Source organism: Zosterops lateralis (assembly GCF_965231275.1).
Source record: "Zosterops lateralis genome assembly, chromosome: 34".
NCBI classification, from domain to species: domain Eukaryota; kingdom Metazoa; phylum Chordata; class Aves; order Passeriformes; family Zosteropidae; genus Zosterops; species Zosterops lateralis.
This window is the reverse complement of record NC_139794.1, coordinates 548,753-564,136: the sequence shown is the minus strand read 5'-3', so window position 1 is coordinate 564,136 and position 15,384 is coordinate 548,753. Positions and strand designations below refer to the sequence as shown.

The following is a 15,384-nucleotide window of genomic DNA, read 5'->3' as shown; positions in this document are numbered from 1 at the left end:
TCATTAACGCCCCAACCCCCCCCTGGCCTAATTAACGCCCCCGACCGGAGCCGAGGCCCTTTCGCTGCTCCTGGAGGGGAAAAAATTGCCAAAAAATAGGAAAAAACGGGAAAAAACAGCAAAAAAAGGGTCAAGAATGGGAAAATCAAAGTGACAAAAAGCAGGAAAAAACAGCCAAAAAAGGGACAAAAATGGGAAAAATCAAAGTGACAAAAAGCAGAAAAAACCAGCAAAAAAATTACTAAAAAATCAGTGAAATGCAGCAAAAAAAATAGGAAAGAATAAAAAAAAATCTACCCCAAAATCACCCCAAACATAAAAAATTAAAAAAAAAAAAACACCCCAAAATGACCCCAATGCACCAAAAATTTAAAAATTACCCAAAATCACAAAAAAACCCTAAAAAAACCCCCATAAAACACCAAAAGCATCTGAAAACACACAAAAAAATTTACCAAAAGTTCACTAAAAGCCACCTGAAGTCCAAAAAAGTTACCAAAACTCACCAAAATTGGGGATTTTCACCAAAATTTGGAGGTTTAATATCAAAGGGATGCCCCTCGCCCCCCCATTTAATCAAAACCCACTGAAATCCCCCAAAAATTTGGGGAGGGATCAGAATTCAAGATGGCGGAGGGACAAGATGGCCACCAGGTATTGAAGATGGCCACCAAGATGGCCACCAGGGACCCAAAATGGCTGCCAGGAATCTAAGATGGCCACCAGGGTTCCAAGATGACCCCCAGGGATCCAAGATGGCCACCAAGGATCCAAGATGGCTGCCAGGGTGACAAGATGGTCAACAAGGACCCAAGATGGCTGCCATTAATCTAAGATGGCCACCAGGGAGCCAAGATGGCCACCAGGGACACAAGATGGCTGCCATGAATCCAAGATGGCCACCAGGAATCCAAGATGGCCACCAGGGACCTAAGATGGCTACCAGGGTTACAAGATGGCTGCCATGAGTCCAACATGGCCACCAGGTGTTGAAGATGGCCACCAAGATGGCCACCAGGAATCCAAGATGGCCACCAGGAATCCGAGATGGCTGCCATGAATCCAAGATGGCCACCAGAGTTACAAGATGGCTGCCATGAATCCAACATGGCCACCAGGTATTGAAGAGGGCCACTAGGGACCTAAAATGGCTGCCAGGAATCTAAGATAGCCACCAGGGTTCCAAGATGGTCGCCAGGGACCCAAGATGGCCGCCATTAATTTAAGATGGCCACCATAGACCCAAAATGGCTGCCATGAATCCAACATGGCCACCAGGGATCCAAGATGGCCACCAGGGACCCAAAATGGCTGCCAGGGGCACAACATGGCTGCCATGAATCTAAGATGGCCATCAGGGATCCAAGATGGCCACTAGGGATCCAAAGTGGCCACCATTAATCCAAGATGGCCACCAGGAACCCAAGATGGCCACCAGGGTTCCAAGATGGCCACCAGAGATCCAATATGGCCACCAGGGTTCCAAGATGGCCACCAGGGACCCAAGATGGCCACCAGGGATCCAAGATGGCCACCAGGGATCCAAGATGGCGTCCTTGGCAGCCATCTTAGATTCATGGCAGCCATCTTGGATTCCTGGCGGCCATTTTGGGTCCCTGGTGGCCATCTTGGTGGCCCTCTTCAATACCTGGAGGCCATGTTGGATTCGTGGCAGCCATCTTGTAACCCTGGTGGCCATCTTGGGTCCCTGGTGGCCATCTTGAAAGCAGCCTGATGGCCATCTTGACAAATGACCTGGTGGCCATCTTGGCCTGGTGGCCATCTTGGCAAACGACCTGGCGGCCATCTTGGCCTGGTGGCCATCTTGAAAACAATCTGGCGACCATCTTGAAAGCAACTTGACGGCCATCTTGGCAAACGACCTGGTGGCCATCTTGAAAGTCATCAAGCGGCCATCTTGAAAGCAACCCGGTGGCCATCTTGGCAGGCGGCCATCTTGTCAAGCGACTCGGCGGCCATCTTGCCCTCCCGCAACATCAACAAACTCCCTCCAAACCCCCCAAAAAACCCCTTTAAACCCCCCAAACTCCCCCCAAACCCCCCAAACCCCTCCAAAAATTCAAATCCCAACCACAAACCACCAAAATCCATCAAACGAGACAAGAGCGAGACTGTAAAGAGGGACGGGCCAAACCCTACTGCACCTTTTAATAGATTCCTCATATAAAAAATATCTATGTACATTTATTCTGCTCAGATTAGGCCGGGCCAGGGGATTAGAGCCGGGGCGGGGCCGGGGGGGCGGGGAGGGGGCGGGGCTACGGCGCAGGGGGCGGGGTCAGTCGCGGTTGATCCGCAGGCGGAAGGCGACGCGCCCGGCGAACTTGTCGCGCTCGTCGTCGGTGCGGAGCCCGGCGGCGTTGAGGCGACACTCCACGTGGTGGTCGACGTTGGCCGTGGCGTTGGGGAACTGCACGGCCACCACCGGCTGCGTGTAGTTCACCTGAGAGAGGGGAAAATAAAAATAAAAATATAAAATTAAAATAAAAATGAAAATAAAAATGAAAATGAAAATGAAAATGAAAATGAAAATGAAAATAAAGATAAAAATAAAGATAAAAATAATAAAGATTTTAAAAACATGAAAATAAAAATGAAAATAAAACTAATAAAAATAAGAATGAAAATAAAAATAAAATAATAAATAAAAATAAAAATGAAAATAAGAATAAAAATGAAAATAAAATGAAAATAAAAATGAAAATGAAAATAAAAATATAAAAAGAAATAAAAAATAAAAATAAAAATAATAAAAATTTTAAAAAAATGAAAATAAAAATGAAAATAAAAATAATAAGAATAAGAATAAAAATTAAAATAAAATAATAAATAAAAATAAAAATGAAAATAAGAATAAAAAAAAATTAAAATAAAAATTAAAATAAGAATAAAATTAAAAATAATAAAAAAATTTAAAAAATGAAAATAAAAATGAAATTAAAAATAATAAAAATATGAATAAAAATAAAAGCAAAAATAAAAATAAAATAAAAATAAGAATAAAAATAAAAATAAAAAAAATAAAAATAAAAATAATAAAAATAAAAAAATATATGGGGGTGGGTGGGGTGGGAATTGTGAATTTTGGGGGTTTTTTGGGGGGGGTTTTGGGGGATTTTGAGGGTTCTGGGGAGGATTTTGGGGCGGTTGGGGGATTTTGGAGAATTTAGGGGGTTTTGAGGGAATTTGGGGGATTTAGGGGGATTTTGAGGGGATTTTGGGTTTTTTGGGGGGATTTTGGGGATTTAGGGGGGTTTTGGGGGCATTTGGGGGGATTTAGGGGGGATTTTGGGGAATTTGGGGGGATTTTGGGGGGGATTTTTTGGGGGTTTTTTTGGTGGTTTTTGGGAGGATTTTTTGGAGGATTTTTGGGGGGCTTTTTTTGAGGTTTTAGGGGGTTTTGGGGGGATTTTTCGGGATATTTTGGGGGGGATTTTTTTGGGTTTTTTGGGTTTTTTTGGGGGTATTTTTGGAGGTTTTTTGGGGGTATTTTTGGGGTATTTTTGGGGTATTTTTGGGGTATTTTTGGGGTATTTTTGGAGGTATTTTGGGGGTATTTTTGGGAGGGTTTTGGGGATTTTTGGGGGTATTTTGGGGGGTATTTTTGGGGTATTTTGGGGGTATTTTTGGGGTATTTTTGGAGGTATTTTGGGGGTATTTTTGGGAGGGTTTTGGGGGGTATTTTGGGGTATTTTTGGGGTGTTTTTGGGGTGTTTTTGGGGTATTTTTGGGAGGGTTTTGGGGGGTATTTTGGGGTATTTTGGGGTGTTTTTGGGGTGTTTTTGGGGTATTTTTGGGAGGGTTTTGGGGGGTATTTTGGGGTGTTTTTGGGGTGTTTTTGGGGTATTTTTGGGAGGGTTTTGGGGGGTATTTTGGGGTATTTTTGGGGTGTTTTTGGGGTGTTTTTGGGGTATTTTTGGGAGGGTTTTGGGGGGTATTTTGGGGTATTTTTGGGGTGTTTTTGGGGCTCACGTGGACTCGTTTCCCGTAGTAGGGGAAGTACATGAGGTCGATGGAGCCGTTGGGGGGGAAGAGCTGCAGGGGGCCCAGCAGGGCCGCGTCCTCCTCACGCTGCGGGGGGACATGGGGTGTCCCCAAATGGCCCCAAACAGGGGAGGGGACACCCAAAAATCCCCCCATTCCCACCCCAAAATCCCCCCATTCCCACCCAAAAATCCCCCCATTCCCACCCAAAAAATCCCCCCATTCCCACCCAAAAATCCCCCCATTCCCACCCCAAAAATCCCCCCATTCCCACCCCCAAATTCCCTTATTTTTAAACCCCCCCAAATCCCATAAAATGCCCCATAAAAGTCACCCCAAGAAGCCCAAAAAATGAAGATTTAAAAGGTTTTGGGACCTCCACAACTCCCCAAAAAAATGTATTTGGGATTTCCCCAAAATATTCCCGAGACCCCCCAAAATATTCCCCAAAAACCCTCCCCCTTAAATCCCCCCCCCCCCCAAAATATTCCCCAGGACCCCCATAAATATTCCCAGGACCCCCAAAATATTCCTGGGACCCCTCAAAATATTCCCAGGACCCCCCAAAAGACCCAGAGACCCCCAAATATTCCCCCAAAAAACTCCCCCTTGAATTCCCCCCCCCGCAAATATTCCTGGGAACCCCCCAAAAAACCTTCAATAATTTTCCCTTAAATCCCCCCCAAAAAAGACCCCAAAAGTGACCCCAAAATACCCCCAAGACCCCCCAAACACCCTCAGGACCCCCCAAAAACTCCCCCTTAAATTCCCTTAAATATTCCTAAGACCCTCCCCCCCCAAAAAAATCAATAATTCCCCTTAAACCCCCCAAAATACCCCAAAAGTGACCCCAAAATAACTCCCCAAGACCCCCCAAAATACCCTCAGGACCCCCCAAAATATTCCCCCCAAATACTCCCAGGACCCCCCCAAAAAACCCTCAATAATTTCCCCTTAAATCCCCCCCAAAAAAAGACCCCGAAAGTGACCCCAAAATACCCCCAAGACCCCCCAAAATACCCCCAGGACCCCCTAAAATATTTCCTGGGACCCCCCCGAAAAAAAACCCCAAGAAATTCCCCTTTAAATCCCCCCCCCAAAATCTCCCCAGTTTGTCCCAGTTCATCCCAGTTTGTCCCAGTTCCCCCCCAGTTTATCCCAGTTTGTCCCAGTTTGTCCCAGTGCCCCCCAGTTTGTCCCAGTTTGTCCCAGTTCATCCCAGTTTGTCCCTTACGGTGGTGGCCGAGTGTCCCTGGGCCCCGCGGGCAGCGAGAGAGAGACAGAGGGACATTGGGGACATTGGGGACATTGGGGACATTGGGGGACATTGGGGACATTGGGGACATTTGGGGACATTGGGGACATTGGGGACATTGGGGGGACATTGGAGGACATTGGGGGACATTGGGGGGACATTGGGGACATTGGGGACATTGGGGACATTGGGGGACATTGGGGACATTGGGGGACATTGGGGACACTGGGGACACCTGGGGACATTGGGGGGACATTGGGGGACATTGGGGGACATTGGGGACATTTGGGGACATTGGGGACATTGGGGACATTTCAGACATTTGGGGACATTGGGGACACAAACGCTCTGGGGACACCCAGCGGGATTTTGGGGTGAAATCAGCAAATTTTGGGATTTCTACAGGAATTTTGGGACGAAACGAGTGAATTTCGAGATTCCTATGGGAATTTTGGGGTGAAAAAAGTGAATTTTGGGGTTTCTACGGGAATTTTGGAGCAAAACGAGTGAATTTTGGGATTCCTACAAGGATTTTGGGGTGAAATAAGCGAATTTTGGGGTTTCTATGGGAATTTTGGGGCTAAACTCCAGGATTTTGGGATTCCTAGAGGAATTTCAGGGATAAACTCCAGAATTTTGGGATTCCTACAGGAATTTTAGGGTGAATCTACCCAATTCTGGGAATTCTAAAGGGATTTTGAGATGCAATTAGTGAATTTTGGGGTTTCTACAGGAATTTTGGGGCAAACTAATGAATTTTGGGGATTCCTACGGGAATTTTGGGGCTAAACTCCAGGATTTTGGGGATTCCTAGAAGGATTTTTGGGGCAGATCTACCCAACTCCAGGAATTCTAAAGGGATTTTGGGACTAAACTGGCGGATTTTGGGGATTTTGAGGGATTTTTTGGGAAGCACCTCCCCCCTTACCGGGTCACCCTTTGTCCGGGGCCGCTGGACAGAGACAAGAGACAGTGAGGGGACATTGGGGACATTTGGGGACATTTGGGGACATTTGGGGACATTGGGGACATTGGGGGACATTGGGGACATTGGGGGACATTGGGGACATTGGGGACATTTGGGGACATTGGGGGACATTGGGGACATTGGGGGACATTGGGGACATTGGGGGACATTGGGGACATTGGGGACATTGGGGGACATTGGGGACATTGGGGACACTGGGGACAGTGGGGACATTGGGGACATTGAGGACATCAATGACTTTTGGGGACATTTGGGGACATTGGGGACATTTGGGGACATTTGGTGACATCGAGAGAACATTTTTGGGGACACACATTGGGGACACTGGGGACATCGGGGAGGGGACGGTGACGTCACCTTGGCGGCGCAGACGATGTTGATGCTCTTGTTCTTCCCCGGGAAGAAGTTGATGACCTGCGGGACCAGTACGGACCAGTATGGACCAGTATGGGCCAGTATGGGCCAGTACGGACCAGTACAGACCAGTATGGACCAGTATGGGCCCGTATGGACCAGTATAGACCAGTATGGACCAGTATGGGCCCGTATGGACCAGTATAGACCAGTATGGACCAGTATGGACCAGTATGGACCAGTATGGACCAGTGCAGAGCAGGGAGCTCAACTGAGCAGTGACCTCCCAGTGCTCCCAGTGCTCCCAGTCTGTCCCAGTCCCTCCCAGTCCCTCCCAGTCCATCCCAGTCCCTCCCAGTCCCTCCCAGTCCCTCCCAGTCCATCCCAGTCCATCCCAGTCCCCCCAGTCCCCTCAATACCCACCCTGTTGACCTTGACGAGCACGCAGGGCTGGCCCGAGGCGTAGCCGTAGTCGCCGTGCGGCCCCAGGCCGGCGCAGGGCCCCAGCAGGGAGCGGTTGAAGCGACAGGCGCGTTTGGGGTAGTTGGGGACGCTGTCGTCGGGCTGCTCGTTGTATCGCCCCGCCGGGCAGGCGGCGTTGCGGGCGGCCTGGACGCTGTCGTTGTACGCTGGGGGAAGGTCAGGGGTTCACCAGTGTGGACTGGGAGACGCCCTGAGCCTGCCCAGTACCAGTTTGGTGTGTCCCAGTATGGGTTTGGTGTGTTCCAGAACGGGGAGAGTCATCCCAGTATGAGTTTGTTGTGGTCCAGTATGGGTTAAGGTCATCCCAGTATGAGTAGGGTCATCCCAGTATGAGATGGGGTCATCCCAGTATGGGTTAGGGTCATCCCAGTATGGGATAAGGTCATCCCAGTATGGGTTAGGGTCATCCCAGTATGGGTTAGGTCATTCCCAGTATGGGGTAGGGCCATCCCAGTCCCTCCCAGTCCCCCCCCAGTCCCCCCCGTCCCCCCCAGTCCCTCCCAGTCCCCCCAGTTCACTCACGCTCCAGGAACTGGTGCAGGGCTCTCACGTACTGGAGCCACGTCTGGCTCTGGCTCACATTGAATGTGACATCGAGACCCTCAGCACAGGGACGGATCATCAGCCCTGGGGACAGCGGGGACATTGGGGACAGTGGGGACATTGGGGGACATTGGGGGACATTGGGGACATTGGGGACATTGGGGACAGTGGGGACATTGGGGGACATTGGGGGACATTGGGGACATTGGGGACATCGGGGACATTGGGGACATTGGGGACAGTGGGGACATTGGGGACATTGGGGGACATTGGGGACATCGGGGACATTGGGGACATTGGGGACAGTGGGGACATTGGGGACATTGGGGACATCGGGGACATTGGGGACATTGGGGACAGTGGGGACATTGGGGGACATTGGGGACATTGGGGACATTGGGGACATCGGGGACAGTGGGGACAGTGGGGACAGTGGGGACATTGGGGACATTGGGGACAGTGGGGACAGTGGGGACATTGGGGACATTGGGGGACATTGGGGACATTGGGGACATTGGGGACATCGGGGACATTGGGGGTCATTGGGGACATCAGGGACATTGGGGGACATTGGGGACATTGGGGGACACTGAGGCCACCAGGGGTCACATCGGGGTCACATCGGGGTCATGGGGAGGTCACACAGGGTCACAAAGGGGGAGGTGACACAAAGGTCACATCGGGGTCACGAGGGGTCACAGGAGGGGGGAGAGACACGGGGGGTCCCAAATTCCCCCCAAACTTTTCCCCAAATCCCCCATCCCAAAACCCCCAATCCAGGACCCCCCTTGTGCAAACCACGTGCAAACCACGTGCAAATCCCTGTGTAAATCAACGTGTAAATCCTCATATAAATCCCCATACAAACCCCCGAGGGTCTCACCAGGGGCTCCCAAATTCCCCCCAATTTTTTTCCCCAAATCCCCCATCCCAAGACCCCCAATCCAGGACCCCCCAATGTGCAAATCCTCGTGCAAACCACGTGCAAACCACGTGCAAATCCCTGTGTAAGTCCCCATGCAAAGACTAATGGGAGTCCCAAATTCCCCCCAATTTTTTCCCCATTCCCACCCCAAATTCCCCCCAATTTTTTTCCCCAAATCCCCCATCCCAAAACCCCCAATCCAGGACCCCCCTTGTGCAAATCCTCGTGCAAATCCGCGTGCAAACCACGTGCAAATTCTTGTACAAACCCCCGAGGGTCTCACCAGGCGTGTCCCAAATTTCCCCTAAATTTTTCCCAAATTCCCCCCAATTTTTTCCCCAAATCCCCCATCCCAAAACCCCCCATCCAGGACCCCCCAATGTGCAAATCCTCGTGCAAACCACGTGCAAACCACGTGCAGACGGGGGTCTCACCGGGGGTCAGCAGCCGGTCCTGGTACTTGGGCACGTGGGGGTCGACGCTCTGCAGCATCACCCACATGGTGAGCGCGAAGAGCCCGGCCAGGAACCCGTAAAACACCAGATAAAACAGCAGGATCAGCCCTGGAAGGGGAAATTTGGGGGGTTTGGGACCCCAAAAAATGGAATCTCCACGAGGGAAAACCCCCCAGGGGTGGGTGACCCCGAAATTCCACCCAAAATAAGGAAAAATCCCAAAATTCCAGCAAAAAAAGGGTAAAATAGGCCCAAAATTGGGATTAAATCACCAAAATAAATCAGGTAAAACAGCAGGATCAGCCCTAAAAGGGAAAATTTGGGGGGTTTGGGACCCCTAAAAATGAAATTCCCATGAGAAAAAAACCCCCATGAGAAAAAATCCCAAAATTCCACCCAAAATAAGGAAAAATCCCAAAAATTCCACCAAAAAAGGATGAAAGAGGCCCAGAAATTGGGATTTTAGGGCAGGATCAGCCCCAAAAGGGGAAATTTGGGAGGTTTGGGACCCCTAAAAATGGAATTCCCATGAGGGAAAACCCCCCAGGAGAAAAAATCCCAAAATTCCACCCAAAATGGAGCAAAAATCCTGAATTTTGGGGATAAATCACCAAAATAAATCAGGTAGAACAGCAGGATCAGCCCCAAAAGGGGAAATTTGGGGGGTTTGGGACCCCAAAAAATGAAATTTCCATGAGAAAAAAACCCCCAAAATTCCACCCTGAAATTTTGACCCCAAAATGGGTGAAAAATCCCAAAAAATTCCATCAAAAAAAGGGTAAAATGGGCCCAAAATTGGGATTAAATCACAAAATAAATCAGGTAAAACAGCAGGATCAGCCCCGAAATGGGAAATTTGGGGGGTTTGGGACCCCAAAAAATAAAATTCCCATGAGGAAAAACCCCAAAAATTCCACCTGGAAATTCTGACCCCAAAATTCCCCCAAAAAAGGATGAAAAAAATCCTTAAAATTTGGGATAAATCACCAAAAAAAAATTCAGTTTTGGGGATTGGGACCCCAAAAATTCCCCCAAAACCCTCAAAAATTGCCCCAATGAACTCAAAGAACCCCAAAATCCTTCCCTGAATCCCCCAAATAATCCCAAAAATGCTCAAATGGCACCAAAATACCCCAAAAATGGCCCTAAAATTATCCAAAATATCCCCAAAAATGGCCCAAGGACTTAAAAATATACCTAAAATTGCCCTAATTCTATAAAAAAACCCCAAAATTGTCCCAAATATCCCCAAAAATACCCAAAATTTCCCCCAAAACTGCCCCAAACCCCCAAATTCTCATGGATTTACCCCATAAATATAAAATATTCCCAAAAACTGCCCCAAATAACCCAAAAATCTCATTAATTTACCCCATAAATATCAAATAACCCCCAAAATTGCCCCAAATAACCCCAAATTTTCATTTTTTTACCCCATAAATGTCAAATATTCCTTAAAATTACCCAAAAAAAAACCCCAAAATTGCCCCAAAATCTCATTATTTTACCCCATAAATGTCAAATATTCCTTAAAATTCCCCCAAATAACCCAAAAAATGCCCCAAAAACCCCCAAAATCTCATTAATTTACCCCATAATTATCAAATATTCCCCAAAATTCCCCCAAATTCCCCCAAAAATCCCTTTAAAAATCCCTTTAAAATCCACTTTTCATCTCCCAGTTAAAAATAAAAATTCCTAAAATTCACCCATAAAAAATTATTAAATTTTGGACTTTCCAAACCCCCAAATAAATAAAAATAAATTAAAAATCTCCTCGTTAAATCCTCCCCCAGACATTTAAATCCTCATCACAACCATCTGTTCCTTCCTGGGGGGGGAAGGGAAAAAATAAATAAAAAATTGGATTTTTTGGGGATTTTTTTGGGATTTTTTGAGATTTTTTGGGGATTTTTTGGGGGATTTTTTTGGGATTTTTTGGGGATTTTTTGGGGGATTTTTTGGGGATTTTTTGGGGATTTTTTGGGGGATTTTTTTGGGGATTTTTTTGGGATTTTTTTGAGATTTTTTGGGGGATTTTTTGGGGGATTTTTTGGGGATTTTTTGGTGATGATTTGGGGGTTTTTTTGGGGGTGAAAAATTTAATTTTTTTTAATTTAAAAAAAAAAATTGGGGGGATTTTTTTGGGATTTTTTGAGATTTTTTTGAGATTTTTTTGAGGATTTTTTGGGGTTTTTAATTTTAATTTTAGGGAGGGGTGTTGGTGGTGATTTGGGGGGTTTTTTGGGTGAAAATTTTAATTTTTTTTAATTAAAAAAAAATTGGGGATTTTTTTTTATTTTTTGGGGATTTTTTTGGATTTTTTTGAGATTTTTTGGGGGATTTTTTGGGTTTTTTATTTTAATTTTAGGGAGGGGTGTTGGTGGTGATTTGGGGGGTTTTTTTGGGTGAAAATTTTAAATTTTGGGGTTTTTGGGGGGTTTTGGAGGTGCCCATCCCCCAGCCCGGAGCGTGACCTACTTTTGGAGCCTCAAAGCGACAGATGGGGGAGGGGGAGGAGGTTGTGACCCCAAAATTAAAATTAAAATTAAAATTAAAAATAAAAATAAATTTCGGGTCTCTAAGTAACACCCCCCAAAAATAAATAAAAATAAAAATAAAAATAAAAATAAAAATAAAAATAAAAATAAAGCGACAGATGGGGGAGGGGGGGTTTTGTGACCCCAAAAAATAAATAAAAATAAAAATAAAAATAAAAATAAAAATAAAAATAAAAATAAAAATAAAGTGACAGATGGGGGGGGGGAGGGGTTTGTGAACCCAAATTAAAATTAAAATTAAAAATAAAAATAAAAATAAAAATAAAAATAAAAATAAAAATAAATTTGGGGTCTCTAAGTAACACCCCCCTCACCACCCCCCTAAAAAATATAAATATAAATATAAATATAAATATAAATATAAATATAAATATAAATATATTTGGGGGTCTCTAAGCAACACCCCCACTCACCACCCTCCTAAAAAAATAAATAAAAATAAAAATAAAAATAAAAATTAAAAATTAAAATTAAAATTTAAAATTAAATTTAAATTTAAATTAAAAATAAATTTGGGTGTCTTTAAGCAACACCCCCACTCACCACCCCCCCCAAAAAATAAAAAAAAGTAAAAGTAAAAATAAAATTTAAAAATAAAAATAAAAATAAAAATAAAAATAAAAAGTAAAAATAAAATAAAAAATAAAAATAAAAATAAAAATAAAAATAAAAATAAAAAGTAAAAATAAAATAAAAAAATAAAAATAACAATAAAAATAAAAATAAAAATAAATTTGGGGGTCTCTAAGCAAAACTCCCCCTAAAATAAATAAATAAAAAATAAAAATAAAGGAGGAGCTTAAAGGAAAAGGGGGAATCCCCTAAAAAATTGATTATTAATTAATGAGGGGTTTTAATGAGATTTAAAAAATAATAAAAATAGGGAGGGGGAGGTGCCATTGAAGCCCCTCCCCCAAAAATCGATTATTAATTAATGGGGAGGGGGGGGTTTAATAAAATCCAAAAAAAATTAAAAAATAGGGAGGGGGGTGGTCCCAACGAGCTCCGCCCCCCAAAATAAAATAAATAAATAATAATTTTTTAAAAGCCCCCAAAAAAACCTCAAAAAAACAAAAAAAAAACCTAAACCCCCCCCAAAAAAAAAACAAAAAAAAACCCCAAAACCCCTAAAAAACCCTTAAAAAACTCCTAACAAAACCCTAAAAACACCCTAAAAAACCAAAAAAAAATCCCTAAAAAAAAACACCCTAAAAAACCAAAAAAAAATTCCTAAAGAAAACCCTAAAAAATCCCCAAAAAAATCCTAAAAAGATCCCCAAAAAACCCCTAAAAAAAACCCCAAAAAAATCCTAAAAAACCAAAAAAAAAAACCCTAAAAAACCCCAAAAAAAATCCTAAAAAAACCCAAAAAAAACCCCCAAAAGACCCTCTAAATAACCTAAAAAAACCGCCAAAAAAACCTAAAAAAACTCCAAAAAAAAACCCTAAAAAACCCCCCAAAAAATCCTAAAAATTTCAAAAAAAACCCCTAAAAAACCCCAAAAAAATTCCTAAAAATTAAAAAAAAAAACCCTAAAAAGCCCCCAAAAAATTCCTAAAAAAATTAAAAAAATAAATAAAATAAAATAAAATAAAAACCACCAAAAAAAACCAAAAAAACCCCCCCAAAAATCCGAATAAAACTCACCCCAGCTGGATCCAGTCCTGCCCAGGAAGCGGCGGGTTCGGGGGTCCCACAGGAACTCCCTCCACTCGGCCACCACCTGCCCGCAGCTCCTCTTCTCCTTGTCCCGAGCCATCTCTGCTCCCTCCTTATCCTTTTGATTTTAAATTTAATTTTATTTTTATTTTTAATTTAATTTATTTTAATCCCCCCCCACCCTCCCCCTGGCTGTCGCTTCTCTCCGGCTCCGCCCGCGCCGGGACTCGAACCCGCGACTCCCCGCGGGGGAACCGGCGCGGCCCTTTATGGGCTCGGAGGCCACGCCCACAAAGCCCATTGGCCACGCCCACAGGGCTGGTTGGCCACGCCCACAGGGCTGGTTGGATATGCCCATAAAGGGCCGAAGCCACGCCCACAAGGCTGGTTGGATACTCCCATAAAGGGCCGAAGCCACGCCCACAGGGCTGGTTGGCCACGCCCATAAAGGGCCGTGGCCACGCCCACAGAGCGGGTTGGAAAACCCCCCCCCAATAAAGAGGTTTAGGGATTGGATGGTAAAGAGAAGGCCACGCCCATTATGGTAATTAGGGGGGTTTAAAATGGGGCACGCCCATTTATGCTAATGAGGGTTGTTAAAGCATCTGCTTATTATGTCTCATTACCATCTATTTCTATTTCTACTTATATTTATATTTACATTTATATTTATATTTATATATTTATATTTATATTTATATTTATATCTGTGTATATTTATATATATTTTATTTTTATGCGTTTCCATTTTTTGCAAAAACATACATATATAGTAGTTACAACTATATAATATAAAATATACAATGTATGTATTAAATATATATAATATATATTGCACTTTATATACTTATTTTTATTTATTGTGGGGGTTTTTTTGCATTTTGTATTTTAAAAATATATTTATATTTATATTTACATTTATATTTATAATTTACATTTACATTTATATTTATATTTATATTTACATTTATTTTAAATTCCATATATTTATTTATTATCTACCTTCCATTACCACCCATTACCTTTATGCTAATAAGGTTTTTTCCTAAATCTGGCAAGCCCCACCTCTTATGCAAATAGACATTAATAACCCCCCAGAATTCCCCTCCCCTTATGCCAATAACTGGGTTTTAATTAGTTACACCCCACCCCTTATGCTAATAACTCATTTTAAAGCTCACTCACCCCGCCTTTTATGCTAATTACATTTAAAAGTCTCATTTCCCTGCAATTTATGCAAATAACTCATTTTAATATCTAAATATCCCACCCCTTATGCTAATACACCATGTTGGATCTGCCTGGCCCCTCCCCTTATGCTAATAATGAAAATAACACTCAAAGCCACGCCCCTTATGCTAATAGATCTCCAAATACCCACAAGCCACGCCCCTTATGCAAATAGACATCACAAACTCCCACAAGCCACGCCCCTTATGCTAATATGAACCACAAAATCCCACAAAACCACGCCCCTTATGCAAATAAACACCCGAACCCCCACAAGCCACGCCCCTTATGCTAATAGTAAGTCCAAATACCCATAAGCCACGCCCCTTATGCTAATATGACCCATAGACTCCCACAAGCCACGCCCCCTTATGCAAATCAGAGGTTTTAAGCCCCCATCACACCCTCAAGCCCCGCCCCATCCCTTTGTCACGCCCCTTTCAGCCACATAAGGGGGTTAATTGTAGTAACCACGCCCCTGTGGTAATGAGGGGGCGTGGCCTCCTGCGGCGGTTCCCACCGACCCCATTGAGAGATTGGGGGGAGGGGGTGGGGGAGGGGCCTTAAAGGGCCAGAGCGGGAAATGTGGGGGGGACTGGGAGGACTGGGAGGGACTGGGAGCACTGGGAATGGCAACTGGGGGAACTGGGATTTACTGGGAGCACTGGGAATGGAGACTGGGAGCACTGGGGGGTTACTGGGAGCACTGGGAGGGACTGGGAGCACTGGGAATGGGGACAGGGAGCACTGGGGGGTTACTGGGAATACTGGGATTTACTGGGAGTACTGAGAATGGCAACTGGGAATACTGGGAATGGGAACTGGGAATACTGGGAGGTGTAACTGGGAGCACTGGGGGGGTTACTGGGAAGCTCTGGGGAGTTACTGGGAGCACTGGGAGCACTGGGAATGGGAACTGGGAATA

At 44.7% G+C, this 15,384-nt stretch overlaps 1 protein-coding gene across 2 annotated transcripts; it reads right to left on the bottom strand.

The window, feature by feature from the left end:
* Positions 1 to 2,208: 2,208 nt before the first annotated feature.
* On the bottom strand, positions 2,209 to 13,587 carry ATP1B2 (ATPase Na+/K+ transporting subunit beta 2). 2 transcript variants are annotated; one of them, XM_083881604.1, is made up of 7 exons: positions 13,218 to 13,587; positions 8,988 to 9,116; positions 7,608 to 7,712; positions 7,026 to 7,231; positions 6,606 to 6,662; positions 3,994 to 4,092; positions 2,209 to 2,464 (listed from the first exon to the last, which is right to left on the bottom strand). In XM_083881604.1, exons 1-7 carry the CDS (start codon positions 13,327 to 13,329, stop codon positions 2,300 to 2,302), a joined length of 873 nt encoding a protein of 290 aa, XP_083737730.1. In that variant the 5' UTR covers positions 13,330 to 13,587; the 3' UTR covers positions 2,209 to 2,299. The 2 variants fall into 2 exon arrangements, with proteins under 2 accessions (XP_083737730.1, XP_083737731.1); XM_083881605.1 differs by lacking the exon at positions 3,994 to 4,092.
* Between the last annotated feature and the right edge of the window lie 1,797 nt (positions 13,588 to 15,384).

Excerpts from the sequence above, each read along its gene's own strand:
- ATP1B2 (XM_083881604.1), bottom strand. The coding sequence starts at position 13,329 with ATGGCTCGGGACAAGGAGAAGAGGAGCTGCGGGCAGGTGGTGGCCGAG. Across the intron at positions 9,117-13,217 it reads CAGGACTGGATCCAGCTGGG|GGCTGATCCTGCTGTTTTAT; the intron begins GTGAGTTTTATT and ends TTCCCCTTCCAG. Across the intron at positions 2,465-3,993 it reads ACTACGGGAAACGAGTCCAC|GTGAACTACACGCAGCCGGT; the intron begins GTGAGCCCCAAA and ends CCCCTCTCTCAG.